The sequence below is a fragment of the Anser anser genome (assembly GCF_964211835.1).
Source record: "Anser anser genome assembly, chromosome: 2".
Classification (NCBI taxonomy): domain Eukaryota; kingdom Metazoa; phylum Chordata; class Aves; order Anseriformes; family Anatidae; genus Anser; species Anser anser.
In genome coordinates this window covers 13,690,325-13,705,779 of record NC_139721.1, presented here as the reverse complement: position 1 = coordinate 13,705,779, position 15,455 = coordinate 13,690,325, and the positions used below count along the sequence as shown (strand labels likewise).

Genomic DNA, 15,455 nt, shown 5'->3' with positions numbered 1-15,455 from the left:
ATAGCTGGGGTGTTGAAACCAATTACCATTCTAAAGAAATTCTGATTTTTTTTTTTCTAGTATATGACTTTAGCAGTGGTTTTGCCAGAATCTTTCAGACCATGATGGAGTAGACACTGGCTACTAATATAATATCAGGAATTGCTAATCAGGCTGGGTTCTGCTAGGCTGTTATGAGAAATCTGGGACATAATAAGTGAGGTATTCCACCCACTTGTGGGAGAAGAAACTGTTGAAGTCTAAGCTTTGGAGCAACTCTGCTTTCATGGGAATATTTGGTGCCCTGAACGCAGATTTGGGCATAGGATTTAAGCGGGTTCTTTAAAGAGGATAATGTAACAGCTGGCTTATGTGCTTTTGTGCTGGACGACTTACAGTGGAACTCTGCAGTACTGGACTTTCCCCAGCTAGCTTTGCCAACTTTCTGGGCTGTATTTCCAGCGCTGGCTCTTGTCATTGTGGGTTTAGGTGCTGATGTCACTATAGTTGGAGTCTCCTGAGTGAGGAGAGTCACTTTTCAGAACTTTAATGATGATGGGATGGGGGCAGACTCGTAAAAATAATAAACCCAAAGGGAGGGAAAGAAAACCCAGTAACACTCACTTGTCACCTAAGCATATTGCAAGATATGCATGAAACTTCTCTATCTGGAAGAGCAAAATTACACGCTTCTGTCGGCACTGTTTCTGGTTTGACTGATTTATTTTTCCCCTTACTTTTCTAGTTAAAGATATAGAGAGAAGAAAAGAAACAAGTAAATCCAAGGTGAAGGATCCAGAAAAAACAAACGCGAGTAAACCAGCTCCAGAAGGTCAGATCATACCACATAGGACTTGTGTGATATTCTGATAGTGATCGGTTTCTTTATTTAACTTGGCCACTGTATAGATTTTATTTAAATTATTACTTTAAATCTGTTTCCCAGGATTAAGTTAAACAGAAGGGAAGAATCAGTATTTTCAGGAATATTGGAGAGTTGCTACAACAGAGCGATTGCTTTTATTTCTGTGTTCTGTTTTATCACTTTATACAGTAAGCACTAAATACCACTATGAATAGCATAAAAGCAGGTTTTGAACCTGCATTTAAAAAAAAAGCAAAAAACACCATACTGCCTATAGTTCTCCATGGGGTGCACTTTGAGTAGTAAAAAAACCTGTGTGTATGCATATTTATATATATCTGTGTGTGGGGGGGTGTATATTTAAATACAATCAAATAATAATAATGTATGAAAATCTTATTTCATATAATCATGTTATATATATATATATGTATTTAGATGTATACAGCAAAAAAAAACATATCATCTTGCCTGCAAAATGGACTTGCAGTACTAACTCTCACCTAAAGTCAAAGTGGTATTGTTTTATAATTATGCACATAATAACTTGATACCTCTGTCCTAATGTGGGTTTTATATATGATGAAAGCATTTGGAATATTTTGATAGGAAAAAAAGAGTCCACTTTGTCCAGTTGCAAGGAGCCAATCTTTTGGTGAAATGTAATATTTCTTGTCAGGAGAAGCTTATCTGAAATGGGCAGTAACATCTCTTTCGAGCTTAATATATGTTTGTTTCCTGTTGCTCTAAAATTCAAATAGCATCTTCTTTATGAAGTAATCCCAACAGTAATTATTCCCCTCAGAGGTTATTTATGATGTACAGAACAAGCACAGAGAAAAGCTTGATATGACCTTATTCTCCCTGAATAAATTGGACGGTTTTGAGGCTCCCATTTCTCCAGTCCCTTTTTGTTCTGTGTCCTGGTAACAAACTATCAGAGACCTCATCCAAAACTTCATGAAGCCCATGCAAATTTTTTTTCACATGAGTGATTATTGTCTTCTTACCATAAGTATTTGTGCCATGTTGTGTTTATTTACAATATACAAGTTTGTTTCCGTGCAGCATTTTTTTCAAGCCAAAGTACCCTTAAATTTATGACATTGGGTGCATTGGAGAAAATGTTAATTAGTGTTTAGTATAGAAGAATAAAGTTATACCTGCAAGTGCATGATGGCGTAGCAATCTTTTTTCATGTCTAGAAGAAGATCGAGTTGGAAGAAATGAAAGAACCAAAGAAGGAAAATATGATTTGTTTTCTTAATGAAGGACAAGTGATAAAAGTTGAAGGAGGGAAAAATGGGTCTGCAATAGGAAAATTTTGATTAAATGCAGACAGAGGAAAGTGTCTGCCAGACTGTGGGAGAGGATTTATGCTTTTTTCATGCAGTAGGGGCAAAAATGCAGTTGGCGAGAGGAGACTGGATCTGCAGTCTTCCTCTTCAGGATTCTTGTTTACTTGCAAAGTCTTTAACTCTCCTCCACCCCCTCCAACTTTTTACTCATCTAAACCTCTTTAAATGTATCAGAGCAAAACACACTTCATCTAGCACTTGTGAAAAGTTACATTTACTGTAACATCTTTTACTAGAAAAATGGGGTATATATTTGAAAGAAATGCAACATTTACAAATTTCTCAATCAGCAAAATTGACAAAGAAAAACCCCAAGCCTATGCTAATTTGTATGAACTCTTGCTTTTGTTTAAACCCATTCCCAATCCAGCTATACTGAAATGTAAAGTAATAAGACTTCTTTTTTCCTACTGTCTAGCTATTGCATATTTCTTCCCTTTGCACAGTATAATGATTATTCAAAGTGATGGAGATTCCAACTGAATGACTTCAGTGGGAGTAGGGTGAAAGTCCAAGCAAAAAAAAAAAAAGGTTGTGCAGAAATAACAGCATCAGCAAAAAATGCATAGCTGGAATAGAAGTGAATTCAAAATTGATACATAAAGAGTAATGGTATCAAAACTTTACTAGTTTAATGTGTAAAGACTGTTTTACCTCAAACTGAAATTGGATCAATGAATCAAAAAAAAAAAAAGTTAATCAGGAAGAGTCTGTGACAGAAATGGAGTAAAGAAATAAGAGCAAAATTTTATGGTAAAACCATGAAGAATAACTTGATCCTCTGCAGATGTTTGACAGGAAATGATCTGAGTATGACCAAATGAATTCAGGCCAGCAGTTAATTGGTTTCATAACAATTTAGTATTATGGCTAAATTTGATGGATTTAATAGTAACTCTGATACATTCCATGGCTGTGCTATATCCTTGATCAAGTTGGTGAGACTTTAAGAGTTAACACACAATAAAATAAATGGGTAGTATAATACATTATCTGAAAATGGAGCAATCTTTACCCACAAATCAAATTGAAAACAATCATTGTCCAGACTTGTATTGTAAGGAAATGGCTATGGCTTCTATTTTTTTCTTGACTGAAAGGATGGCAAAAACTTATTTAACCATTTCTGCAAGTATTGGTGCCAAATTTTGAAGAAGGTGCCTTCTGTGAACATCTGCCCCACGTCTTACAGAAACATCATTATATAAGAAGAGGCTGGAGTGTCTTTGCAAGCCTTTACAAAGGCAAAGGTCATCAGTCTTTCTTCTGCATGTGGAGAACTGTCTGGCAAAATTCTCCAGTGTGAATATTAGGACTGATTTGGTGTTTTAGTAGGCTAGATAATTCCAACTCCATATTTTGGGGCAAAGCTATTAAGGCACAGTAATAAACTTGTTAAAATTTATGGAAAAAGCATGTGGACTCTGTCAATAACACTGCAACTATTAAGGCACAGTAATAAACTTGTTAAAGTATATGGGAAAAGCATGTGGACACTGTCAATAATGGGAGGTCCAGTGTGTGCATTATGATAACTCTTACTGTCTGATCTCTATGTACCCTGTTAATTTTCCTGAAAGGCACAGAAGGCACATCATCATTGAAATCTGTCATTTAGAAATACTTAGCTAATAACTCTCTTCATGATCACACAATATAAAACAGATTTCGCTTTCAATTTCAGTGGAACAAAGATTTCACTAAGCCTTCTACTCACAGAAGCCAGTTCTTCACTCAGAAATGCAAGATGGATATCTGTATTAATGATTCCAGTTGGTTTCAGAGCTTCTCATTCTTCTTTTCCTCTGTGGTTTGGAGGACTGGTTCTGCAGTGCTGTCCCCTATTTGATTAGCAACTGCTTGAGGCTCTAGTTAGTGCTGGGAGGTGTTGGCAACTTCTCCTAACCTCCCAAATCTACCTTTTTCTTGTGTTTCTAAACTAGCTTGTATTCAGTTTATGAAATTGTCCGTGTCTTGTGTGGCTCATTAGTAATTTTTCCAGCAGCTTTACTAATCCAGATTAAAATTTTCCATCTGTTGTGTCCTGCCCATTCAAATGGTTTGAAAAGATTGAATCCTTTCTTTTCTGCTCTAAGTACTATGCTCTTATCTTGAATAAACCTCCCACGTATATTCAGTAATGTCACTGTGCCAAATTAATTCACCTTTAATGTCTAGCACTCATACATCAAATGTTAACTTCATATTTGATTTCCAGAAACCCCCTCTAGTTCTTCTGAACAACCACTTTCAAGTGTTGAGTCTTCTTTCTATATTTTTCAGAACCTGTCAGTTTTCAGCATGGGGATTTATCGCTGCTCTACACTCAGTCATGTCAGAAGCCTTTTCTCTTTCTCTCTGTTGAGATAAAGTTCACAGACTCAGCTTCATTCAGCATGCACTGATATTTGGAGAAGTGCCAAGGTTCAAGTACTCAATTCTGTCATGTACAAAGCTCCTTTCTGTACAGTGAAAGGAGTTAATACATTCTTTGCCTTCTCAGATGTTTTACAGTTTCTCAAAGAGCTTCTGCGAGTGATTCTCTAATCAAATCCCTTTCGGGAGGGGAGAATCAGAGTTTTGACTGTATCCTGTGGTAAATATGTGACTATATCCTTTCTCTTTAGAATGTTTCAGTATGTCCGAAATGTTTTTAGTCAACCATTTCAATGAAAACAACAAAGCATTGAGGGCCAATTTTATTTTTGGTTTGCAAACTTTATTTGGGGGGGGGGGGGGGGGGTTATTTGTGAGTTGCTATGGGTCAGCCTAAGCTAGCAGCCAAACTCCCACCTACGTGCTTGATTACTCCCCTCTCCAGGAAGATGGGGAGAAAATAGGAAGAACAGGAATGAAAAAGCTCCTGGGTTGAGATAAAGACAGGGAGATTGTTTACCAGGTACTATTGTAGGCAAAAATACACTTGACTTGTGAAAAAATTACTTAATTTATTGCCAATTAAAAAAAATAGTTGGGTAGTGGGAAACACAACCCCAAATATTAAAACAACAACTTGCCCCAATCCTTCCCCTGTTTTCTTCATAATATTTTTTTTCCTTCTTCCACTGCTGTGCACATTATCAGATAATGCAAAAGGCATATCATTCCTCAAAATATGATGGCATATATATCCGATGTTTGTATTATAATAGCTCTTGCAGTGAGGTCATGTTTGTCTTTGGATAGTGATAGAAATAAGAGGAGCGGTAAACTTGAAAAATACTGATTTGCTTTCTTCTTCCAGTACCTCTATCACTTCTGATGCAGGTGAGCCTTGACATCCACTCTGTAGCTATTGAGTGGCATTATGTTAAAGAGTGTTGGAAGAAGTTCACAGAGAAGTATATTAAGATACTACTCAGTAGAAAAGACTAATAATCTAATTTATTAACTTGTCTTAGTTAATGTCAGATGCTTCAGTAAGTATTACTAGACAGTGTGAAATTAGTGCCATGAGGTATTTGACTAAGCCACAGGAATGAATACCTTCTGAACTTCCGCTGCTCCGTTGGCTGTTTCCAAGTTTTACTCACTTCATCCTGGCTAGCGTTGCTGCAAATGTTGGGTTTAGTTATGACATTTTTCTATTTTTTTTTATTGCTTACTGAACTTTGAGGCTACAGAACTTATTAACTATGTCTTTGTGTAACCTGTAATTAATTGGCCTTATTAACAGTGTTCCCTGAGCTTTCCAGAGGGCACTTCAGCTTTTGCATTATGACTAGGCAGAAGAAAGAGATCGTAACTGTTTTGTGCGGACATATTTCCCCAGTGCCGTTCTGTTCTTCTTATACAGTCTTTAGCAACTTCTCAGTCTTGCACATTAATCTGCTTCTGCAATCTGAGGCTAAAAGTAAAGTTTACTGGAAAGTATTTCTCTCTCCCGCTTTCAATGTGAGTTCTTTTTTTGCATCGTGTTAGGGCTCACTGGATCCAGTAGCCCAATATAGCCAAGCAGGGTTGCCATATCTCCATGTCCCCACATCCAACCAGCAGCAAAGCTGAGCGTGTAGTCCTGATAAGTATACTAAAATGCACATATACATATCTGGCCACACAGGTCAGCATGAGCAGAAGCAGACAGGGTTCACACTGACAAAAACATCAGTGGCCTCTTCACCTCTCTGGTTGATCAGGATGAAAGCCTGTTAGTGGGAAATGTGATCCCTCTGGTAACTGACCCCTGGATCTGCATTTGCGTCAGACAGACAGACACACACCCAGGCAGCTGGGTCTCAGTTGAACCCCAGGCCAAAATCTCTCCAGGCCTGGACCTCCTAGTTCCTCTGGTAGCCAGCTCCTCCAGTTGCCTCACAAAGACACAGATATCTGGCCCAGACTTACGGCTGTTTTGGTACCTGGCTCCCAAGCCACTTACAGCCACTTACTGCCTGCTGACAGCTTTTATTTATTTATTTATTTATTTATTAATGCATTAGCCATTGCACACTGAAATATGTACCCTTGCTTCTCCTGTTGCTGGCACCGTGGATGCATGAGAGCTTGTGCCCCGCCATGACCACTGCAATTGTTGGCATCTTGATCTCACTTGCTCCAGCTGTTGGCATCACAGGCACATGAGCTTGGGTGACTTGTGGTCTGACTTCAGTTGCTGGCATTTAGATCTATGCACACAGAGTAGAGCGCTCCTCGCCTAGAAAAATAGTTACAAAAGGAGTTTGAGAAGATGGGAAAGCCTGTGGCACAGGACTTGCCTGGGCAAGTGTACTAACCAGCCACCCGCATATGTGGAAGAGACCCCTTTTATTACTCTATCTTTTTATTTTCCAGTGGTAGTTCATTCCCAAATTACCTTGATCCCTCTTTTTCCCTCTCTTTGGTTCCTCCCCTAAAGCTGTTACGCTAAGGCTTAGACAATCCCCAAATACTATTTCCTGCATCTCATAGTAACTCTCGTTACCTCCTAGGCAGTAACCCCATCAGTCTGAAGGGTGCTCTGAAAAGCCTTTCCTTTGGTCAACATTATGGGTTTCACCCCAGGACCATGGGCCGATGGCTGTCCTCTGATGCACTTGGGAATAATCCTGTAAGGGTGTTATTCAGGTTCTTCCAACTGGCATTGTACCTCTGTGCTCCTTTGTCCATGAAGGCAAGCATTTTATCACATAACCTAATACACTGTAGGTTTGCTTGTATTTTAGCAAATGCATTATATTTCTCTCCCTGGAACTGGATTAGAAGCCTGAACCAAGATGGCAAAAAATATGGATTTATTGTATAAGGGTAAATTAATACTCCAGAATGACCACAGCAGATGGAAGAAAGGGAATTCCATTTCTTCATTGCACAATAAAACTATTGTTCATGGGCTGTGTTTCTGTCTGTGGTTTTTAATGTGGATGACTTCTTTTCTGTCTTCTCTTTCCTGCCCCTTTGCTCCCTTTTTTTTTTTCCTTCCTTTTTTTCTGCAGTCTTACAGCCTGTGAGAGTTTTGTCTTTCTCTGTGATTCCAGGATTAATGCTATAATGGAATTTTCTTTAAACGTAAAATACAACTTCCCATCCTAGATTAACCTGTTTTTCAAGTACCTATTTATCGGTTCATTTTCAGTTTTTATTTCCAGGTCCCAAAATATATTTACCCAATTTTAAGACATGTATGGCCAACTGCAATCAGAACAAAAGAGAAAAATAGGATTTTTTAGAGTGTTTTTTTTTTTTTTAATGTGTCCCATGTGGATGGTGACCTCCTTTTTATGTGAGAGGTGTTAGCAGACCCAGAACTATGCTGGGAGACTGTGTTTTTCTGTTTTTGAATGCCTACTCCAATATCTAGACCATGCTATGAAGTAAGTACGAGTTATAAAAATATGTTGCTGATCTTGGAAGGTACCAGCAAGATACCCCTGTAATTAATGTTTAGTTTCTGGGGCTGTGCTGGACTTGTACAAGAGGCAAACGCTGAACTGCTTTGGCCTGAGCTTGCACAGTAGGTTGCCAGAGAGGTATCTCGTGACTTTTGATAATTCTGTGATTAGTATTTCATGAGCCATGAGTTTTTGATCAAAGTTTCTACTTAACTATTGTTTTGTTTTTCCAGTGGAGTGCAGTATAATATTGAAGGGTTGCTTGAACTAGATGCAACCAAATTTACAACAAAGCTGACAGCGGTGCAGCTGTATCATCCAACAGCACTGTCTGGTAAACGTGCTAGCCTGCTCAGAACTAGCTAGCTCAACACCTTCTGCTATATCCCCTATCACAAAGTGTATCCATAACCTTGGCTATTAGTCTTTAGCATCAGTTTCTTAGATACTGCAGCATGTAGACAGATGCATTCCCTACGTGGGAGATGTGGTAAGTTCTTTAAACATTGCGTAGTACTTCAGCATGATAGAGGGTTCATTTTTGGCCATGTGTAAATTAAAGTTTGCATTGAAGAATAAAGTAAAGTTTGGAATTATTGATTGTGTTTGTCTAAATATTAGGCTACAGCCTGCATTTCCCTAAAGGATGTGTATACATCATACTGAGACTTGAACATTTCATCTTTGCAGCATCTGTAGGAAGAATGTGGATGCATCACCTTGTTGAGTATGAAGCAGGGTGCATGTCTGCTGCCATTTAACTGCCTTAAAACTGGGTACACATGCTTTGTGTAGGCTGTTATAGTTACTTCAGGACTGCCTTTTTTTTCAGTTTACTTTTGAGTTTTGTGGTTACCGACTAGTGGAATATTTTAGTAGTTTAGTAGAAAAATCACTTTTCAGCACCGTCTTGCATGCAGTAAGATGAAGTCCTTTGGCTGACCTGATTGTGAATAGGTTTTTTGTGTGTGGTATACACCTGCTTGTAACATTTGCTGCTCAATTAAAGGTAATATCAACATAAGAATGAATCTATTATCCATGTGTCTTTAGGGGGATGACCTCAGATCCCCATGCATCCCTTGAGAAGACTGGGAAATGCTTGGATCATGTTGCCATATTCTTAGAACATTTTGGAGCACCACAAAATGTTGACAGGCATTTTTAATTGTGCTTCCCTCACCACACTCTTCTCAGTACTCTGAGACTGCTCAGCCACAGGAACAATATTATAGCTCCATTTTGATCTTTCTCACTTTTGCATTTGGATACTATCTAAGGCTTTTTTCTACTGAACCTTAGCTCACGTGGAGGATCCATGATGCATCAACTTCAGCTCCTGCTGACGGAAACAGCATCTGCCCATCTGGTCTTTGCCAATAAGACTCTCACTTGAACCTTGGTGTGTTAGTGACTTCACTTCTGGTCCGATCACCATCCTGTTGTAGTGCTAAAAGATCTCTGCTCCAGACACCACTTAGAACCTGCCCAGCAGCTCTATCTGCAGTCCCCATCCTTGCTAGGTGGGCAAGGCATGGCTGTTTTAGACAGTGATTGTTTTCTACTCGTACTATGCAAGAGATGGCTTCTTCCTCAACTTCAACTGACGCAAATACCTGGTTAAAAACAGGAGTTGAAGACTTACCAGAATATAACGCTGCTTTCTTTGACCTTTGAATTTAGGATATCCCATCCAAGCCAGGTGGAATCTGATGCGAGACATCCTTTCAGTTTCCTTGATTGTAAACCTATGAGCCACCATGCAGAGCTTTGTACATTTGGAACTCCTTCTCAGTCACTGGAGGACATCCAGAAGGACTCTGTTGCAGGGAAACTCTTGAATAAACTCCCTTATACCTTCTGGAAAGTTTAGCTCACTGTGCTTTGGATGATCAATGTTTATTCCAAGAGTTTGTCCTATGAATATCTCTGGAGGACATAGCTAAGCCTTTTTATCCTTTGACTACTTGCAACTTGGATTTCCTCTTTCAATAGCAATGCTTTTATAGACCTGGCCACAATCCTTCAGCAGACTCTTGCTTCCTGCCTCCCACAACTGGAAAACCTGATAGGAAATATCTGTACTGAGATGGACATTGAGAGCAGCCCTGAGAAGAAGGACCTGGGGGTGTTGGTTGATGAGAAGCTCAACATGAGCCAGCAATGTGTGATTGCAGCCCAGAAAGCCAACCGTATCCTGGGCTGCATCAAAAGAAGTGTGGCCAGCAGGGCGAGGGAGGGGATCTTCCCCCTCTGCTCTGCTCTTGTGAGTCCCCACCTGGAGCACCGCCTTCAGCTCTAGGGCCCTCAGCACAAGAAGGATGTGGACCTGTTGGAGTGAGTCCAGAGGGGGGCCACAAGGATGATCAAGGAGTTGGAGCACCTCTCCTGTGAAGACAGGCTGAGGGAGTTGGGGTTATTCAGCCTGGGGAAGAGAAGGCTCCAGGGAGACCTTACAGCGGCCTTCCAGTACATAAAGGGGGCCTACAGGAAAGCTGGGGAGGGACTTTTTGTCAAGGGTCCTAGGCATAGGACAAGCGTATTGGCTTTAAACTAAAAGGGGTAGGTTTAGATTAGATATTAGGTAGAAATTCTTCACTCAGAGGGTGGTGAGGCACTGGACCAGGCTGCCCAGAGAAGCTGTGGATGCCCCATCCCCAGAGGTGTTCAAGGCCAGGCTGGATGGGACTTTGGGCAACCTGGTCTGGTGGGAGGTGTCCCTGCCCGTGGCGGGGGGTTGGAACTGGGTGGTCTTTAAGGTCCCTTCCAATCCAAACCATTCTGTGATTCTATGACAGAGCTCTTAAATGCTTTTCCTTTGCTATTTAGTTACTGCTTTGGAGAAAAACAAGCAAGCTATATTTAAGCTACGTTTAGAGATTGTGATCAAATGTTCTCAGTAACTGGGACAGGAGACTGCTCTCCAGTAGCAGCTAAATGTATTCAGGACAATTACCAGACCCCTTCACTCACTTTGAATACAAAATCTTGGATGATTTTGCCTTACTGTCCTGACAGAACCGACTCCAAGCTCCACTGAGCACGATTGTGGCTGTAAATGAGGCATTAGGTTCTGTAACAATGTCATCATCTTTATGGCCACAAGAACCTTTAAAAATACGCTTAGGAGAAGAAGGATGGAGAGTTGTGTTGTCCATAGTCTGTTGGAATGGTAAATCAATCAAGCTAGGTGAACTCTGCTATTTCTGCGTCTTAGATGTCTGCATGAATTATGTTTCTAATAGTGCAGGCTTCTGCTGGCCACTTGAGAAGCAAGGTTATGGAAGAGGGCAGTTTTTGTTGTCCTTTGTGTTAAGGAGGAAAAATACGCAAGTGAGTCTTAGAGACGACAACTTGCAGCATTTATTTCTGTGAGGGGTAAATAGCCATTAGTTTACTTGTAAACACTTTGCAATCATCCGCATAAGAGAATTATGTTCTTGAGGGAAAGCAAGATGGAAAGTGAAGACCCAAAAGTAGCTGTAAAAGCTGGAACTGGGAAAGGGTTCACTCTGAGAAATGCACTTTGTGACAGAAGGAATCCCTGATTGAAGTGAGACTGGGAGAGGATCAGAGAGAAAGAGAGATTTGGGGGGGTTGATTTAACAGGGTCTCTCATATTTTGTAACCGCCTTGTCTATTTACACAACATCTGTAAAATTGTGAATAATTTCATTTATTTACCTTAGCCTGCTTTGAAATTGTGTATTTATACAGAGGCTGCTGGATATATTCCTCAATTTGTATATGCCAGGCAAACTTTTGCATTGTTCAGAAAAGGAAAAGCTTGGTGTTAGCAGGTACGGTCAGTCTCCATTCGTACGCAGGGATTCCACTTACCTCCTGGCTCCTCACCCTAGCTCTGCCACTCTTCTTCTATCAGTGTATTAAGTTTGTATATATGGCCATAAACAAAAAACCAGCACACCTTATAGCTCTCTTTCCATTCTATCGGAGTAGAAAAAGAGACATGTCCTATCTTGGACCTAAAGTAATTTTGTTTTTGTCTTAAAATGGTCTAGTTCATAATATCAGGGTGTTCAGGTTCATAACCCTTGAATTACAAGATGTGTTTCCTTATATCTCAGCACAGGAAATCACATATTTCTAGGTAAGTCTGAATCATTACCAACTGAACACCCTCCTGTCTGGGCTCTTTCTTTCTTTGGTAGCTTTCCTTAGGGCATTGGCTTCTTTGTGCAATCCATTCTTACCTGAAGCGGGAGAATGCTATTCCCATACTTGAGTGACTGATAATTGAAGCTTTGGCTTTCCTTCTCTTCTCAGACTGCTTTTCATCTCTTCAGGTCATTAGCTGTTGAGCATCCCTCCAATCCACAGAGTGTGCTGGCACGGCTGGATTCTGCTGGCAGCAAGAGACTGTTACCTTCAGCCAGGTTCGGGGCTGTGTTGACATGTTTCATTACTGAAATACTTTTGTTACTACTAAGCTGAGACACTCCTTAACAGTTCATCATGTGGCAGCATGAATTCTCATAATGCCATGATTTGAAGTCTGTAGGCTTGCTCATGACTCTATATATACTAGGTAAATATCTCTTTATATCATGAGTGATTATTGTCTTTGACGAAAGACACTACCTGGTCTTTGAAACTGAAGCTACATAGTAGCATGTTGAAACTCTGGACATTTTTTTTTTTAAAGTTGTGTGGCAATCTTGGAAGGGAGAGCCAAAAAAAATAAAAATAAAGGTTTGGAGAGGCAGTAGCAGACTGCATCAGCACCCTCTGCTACTTTAATAAACACTGACGTGCAAGATGAAGACTTGTAAGAAAGCTACAATCCTAAGGGACTGATGCATTCACCAATAGATTCACGTATCGTGGGTTTACGTTCCAGTTGCATTGAGTACCCTGACGAACAAGCTGCATTGCTCCATGCTCTGGACAACAACACAGGAGATTAAGGATAACATTTCGGTGTCTGTTTTCAGGGACTGTGATCCTTGAAATGGCCTTGTCTTGAATACAACCAGGAGGTGCCAAGTCTTTTTCTTTTGAGCTGTTTGTTGTACAAGTTCCCTTTCAAGGCTGTTCCTTACCACTTGGAGAGGGGAGTCTTGTTTCGCAGCCTGTCTCATTCATCTGATACTAACACTGGTGATCAACATGAAGCAGGAGCTTGTAGTAAGGAGAGAGGAGTTCAGGGTCATTGCCACCCTCACTGCGTAATCGGAGGGTCTCCGTGTTCCTTCTCGACCCGTTGATGCAGGACTCTGATTCTGGCCTGTCTGCTTGTCAGCACCCTTTGCCTGGTGCCCTGTGCTTAGTGAGCCTTGGTGTTACAGCAGAGCCGTGCCCCTTGGTTTAAAAGGTGCTGGTTAGGAGCTGAAACAGAATTTATTCACGTGGCAGAGCGGTCCTTGTTTTCCCCTCAAAGATGTTCTCACCCGTCTCGCCTGTCTGGTTATCTGTGCTGATTGTACTCATCTGTCTGCTAAAAGGAGGGAGTCCTTTTTCCTCTTCCAGCTGCTGGGCTTTGTGTGTGTGTTTGGCTCATTATTCCCCAGTGAATGGAGCCGAGGTATTCCCATACCTTGCTCTCCCGGAGTCCTCGAGGGACCAGTGCTTGAGCGTATTCAGTTTCCTTGAATGCAAGAAGTTAGCAGAAGGAGGTCTACACAGTGGCGCAAACAGCTGTGTTAGGAATAAGTGTTAGCCTCAGGAGGGTTTTTGTTTGTTTATGTAGCACTCAAAACGTGCGTTAAACGTGCTTGTCTTTTGCACTGATCTAAAAAGATTGACGAAGGGAGGAGAGCTGGGAGTTGTGAGCACAGGGATGGTAACTCCTTCAGAAAGACTGGCTGTGGCCTGTGAAATATCACCCGTATCTCATCTCTTCTCTCCCTACCCCCAACACCTTTCGCACTCAGCATGGAAATTTAGCTCGATACCTTGGGGGCAGGCAGGTGGTGTCAAACTGTGGCAGATGTTTCTGCCTTGAGAGTTTCATAATGTTTAGTGTTTCTTTGTTCTCTTAAGAAGTAGTAATAACCCATCAGTTGGAAGCAATAATGATGTATCTGTTAGAGGTTGGTTGAGATATTTTTATGACTTTGGTGGGGCAGTTACGCTTGGCTATGTCTTAAAAAAATGAAAATGACACTCAGAAGCTCATGTTTTGTCTCAGTTAAATCACAGGTCCTTTGCCAGCCTTGCAACTGTTACTGTTTTATTAATCTGTAAATGTAAAACAGATGGGGGAAGGGAAACCCTAAAGCTGACCTAATAGATTGTAATTATATCTCTGTGATGCAATGATTATTATTTATTGGGAAAAAAACAATGAGCAAGAACGACTGAACAATTATTTATTGAATATTGAACAATTATTGTTCGGAAAAATTGGAAAACATCCTCTATTGAGCTCCACAGAACTATTTTAATAAATAATGTGCATTTTATATGGTTGCCCTCAGTCTGCTTTTTAGGCACCAGGTGTGTGTGCGTACTGACGTATGTGGTTTTAAGTTAGGGTAAGCAGTTTCATTTTGATTATGGCTAAATTACTAACAAGCTAATGGCCAAACTGAAAATAAACCCAGATGTCTAAGCATAGTCTGTACCTTGTGATAGTTCAGACACTCTGTTTTTGATAGCTCCCATAGCAGTTGCATACTTTGGGTATCAAGCACTGATTTGACTGGATGAATTAAAATAATTGTCTCTTCTTCAGCGCAAATTTTAAATTCACTCTTACAGATTTCAATCGTTTAGGTTGTTTCTGGACAACGTTTTCAAAAAATACCATATGCAATGTAATTGTTAGAGTCTGGAGTGAGAAAGACTTATCTTTGGTGGAGGAGGAGCAAGTTCGGGAACACTTAAACAACCCTGACAGACAGAAGTTCATGGGGTATGATGAGATGCGCCCAGGAGTGAAGGAGCTGGCCGGTCTCATTGCAAGGCCACTCTCAATTATCTCTGAAAGGTTGTGACAACTGGGGGAAGGTTTCTGACACCTGGAAGAGAGTAAATGTCACTCCTATCTTCCAGAAGGGCAAGGGAGCTACTGGCCAGTCAACATCAACCTGATCCCTGGAAAAGTGATGATGCAAATTCTCCTGGCCACAATTTCCAATGCATAAAGGACAAGAAGGTGATTAAGAGTAGTCAGCATGGATTTATGAAGGTGAAATCATGCCTTACCAAGCTGATAGCCTTCTTCAGTGAGGTGACTAATTTGGTGAATGAACGGGAGGAGTGGATGTTGTTTACTTTGACTTTAGCAAGCTCTGTCTTCCATAACATCTTCTCAGACAGACTGATGAAGTGTGAGGGAGGTGTGTGGATAATGGGGTGGATGGAAAACTGGCTGAACTGCCAAGGCCTGCGAGTTGTGATCTCTGACTGCATGATGGCCAGGTGGAGGCCAGTCACTACTGATGTACCCCAGGGTACCTC

General features: G+C 40.7%; 1 protein-coding gene across 6 annotated transcripts in view; it reads left to right on the top strand.

Annotated features, from left to right (window-relative positions):
• COL14A1 (collagen type XIV alpha 1 chain) overlaps nt 1-15,455 on the top strand; it is a 127,603-nt gene that overhangs the window by 16,403 nt on the left and 95,745 nt on the right. For all 6 annotated transcript variants that reach the window (XM_083827097.1, XM_083827098.1, XM_083827096.1 and 3 more), the window contains exon 5: nt 725-811. In XM_083827097.1, the coding sequence (XP_083683223.1) occupies nt 725-811 (87 nt within the window). The remainder of the gene's footprint in view (nt 1-724; nt 812-15,455) is intronic.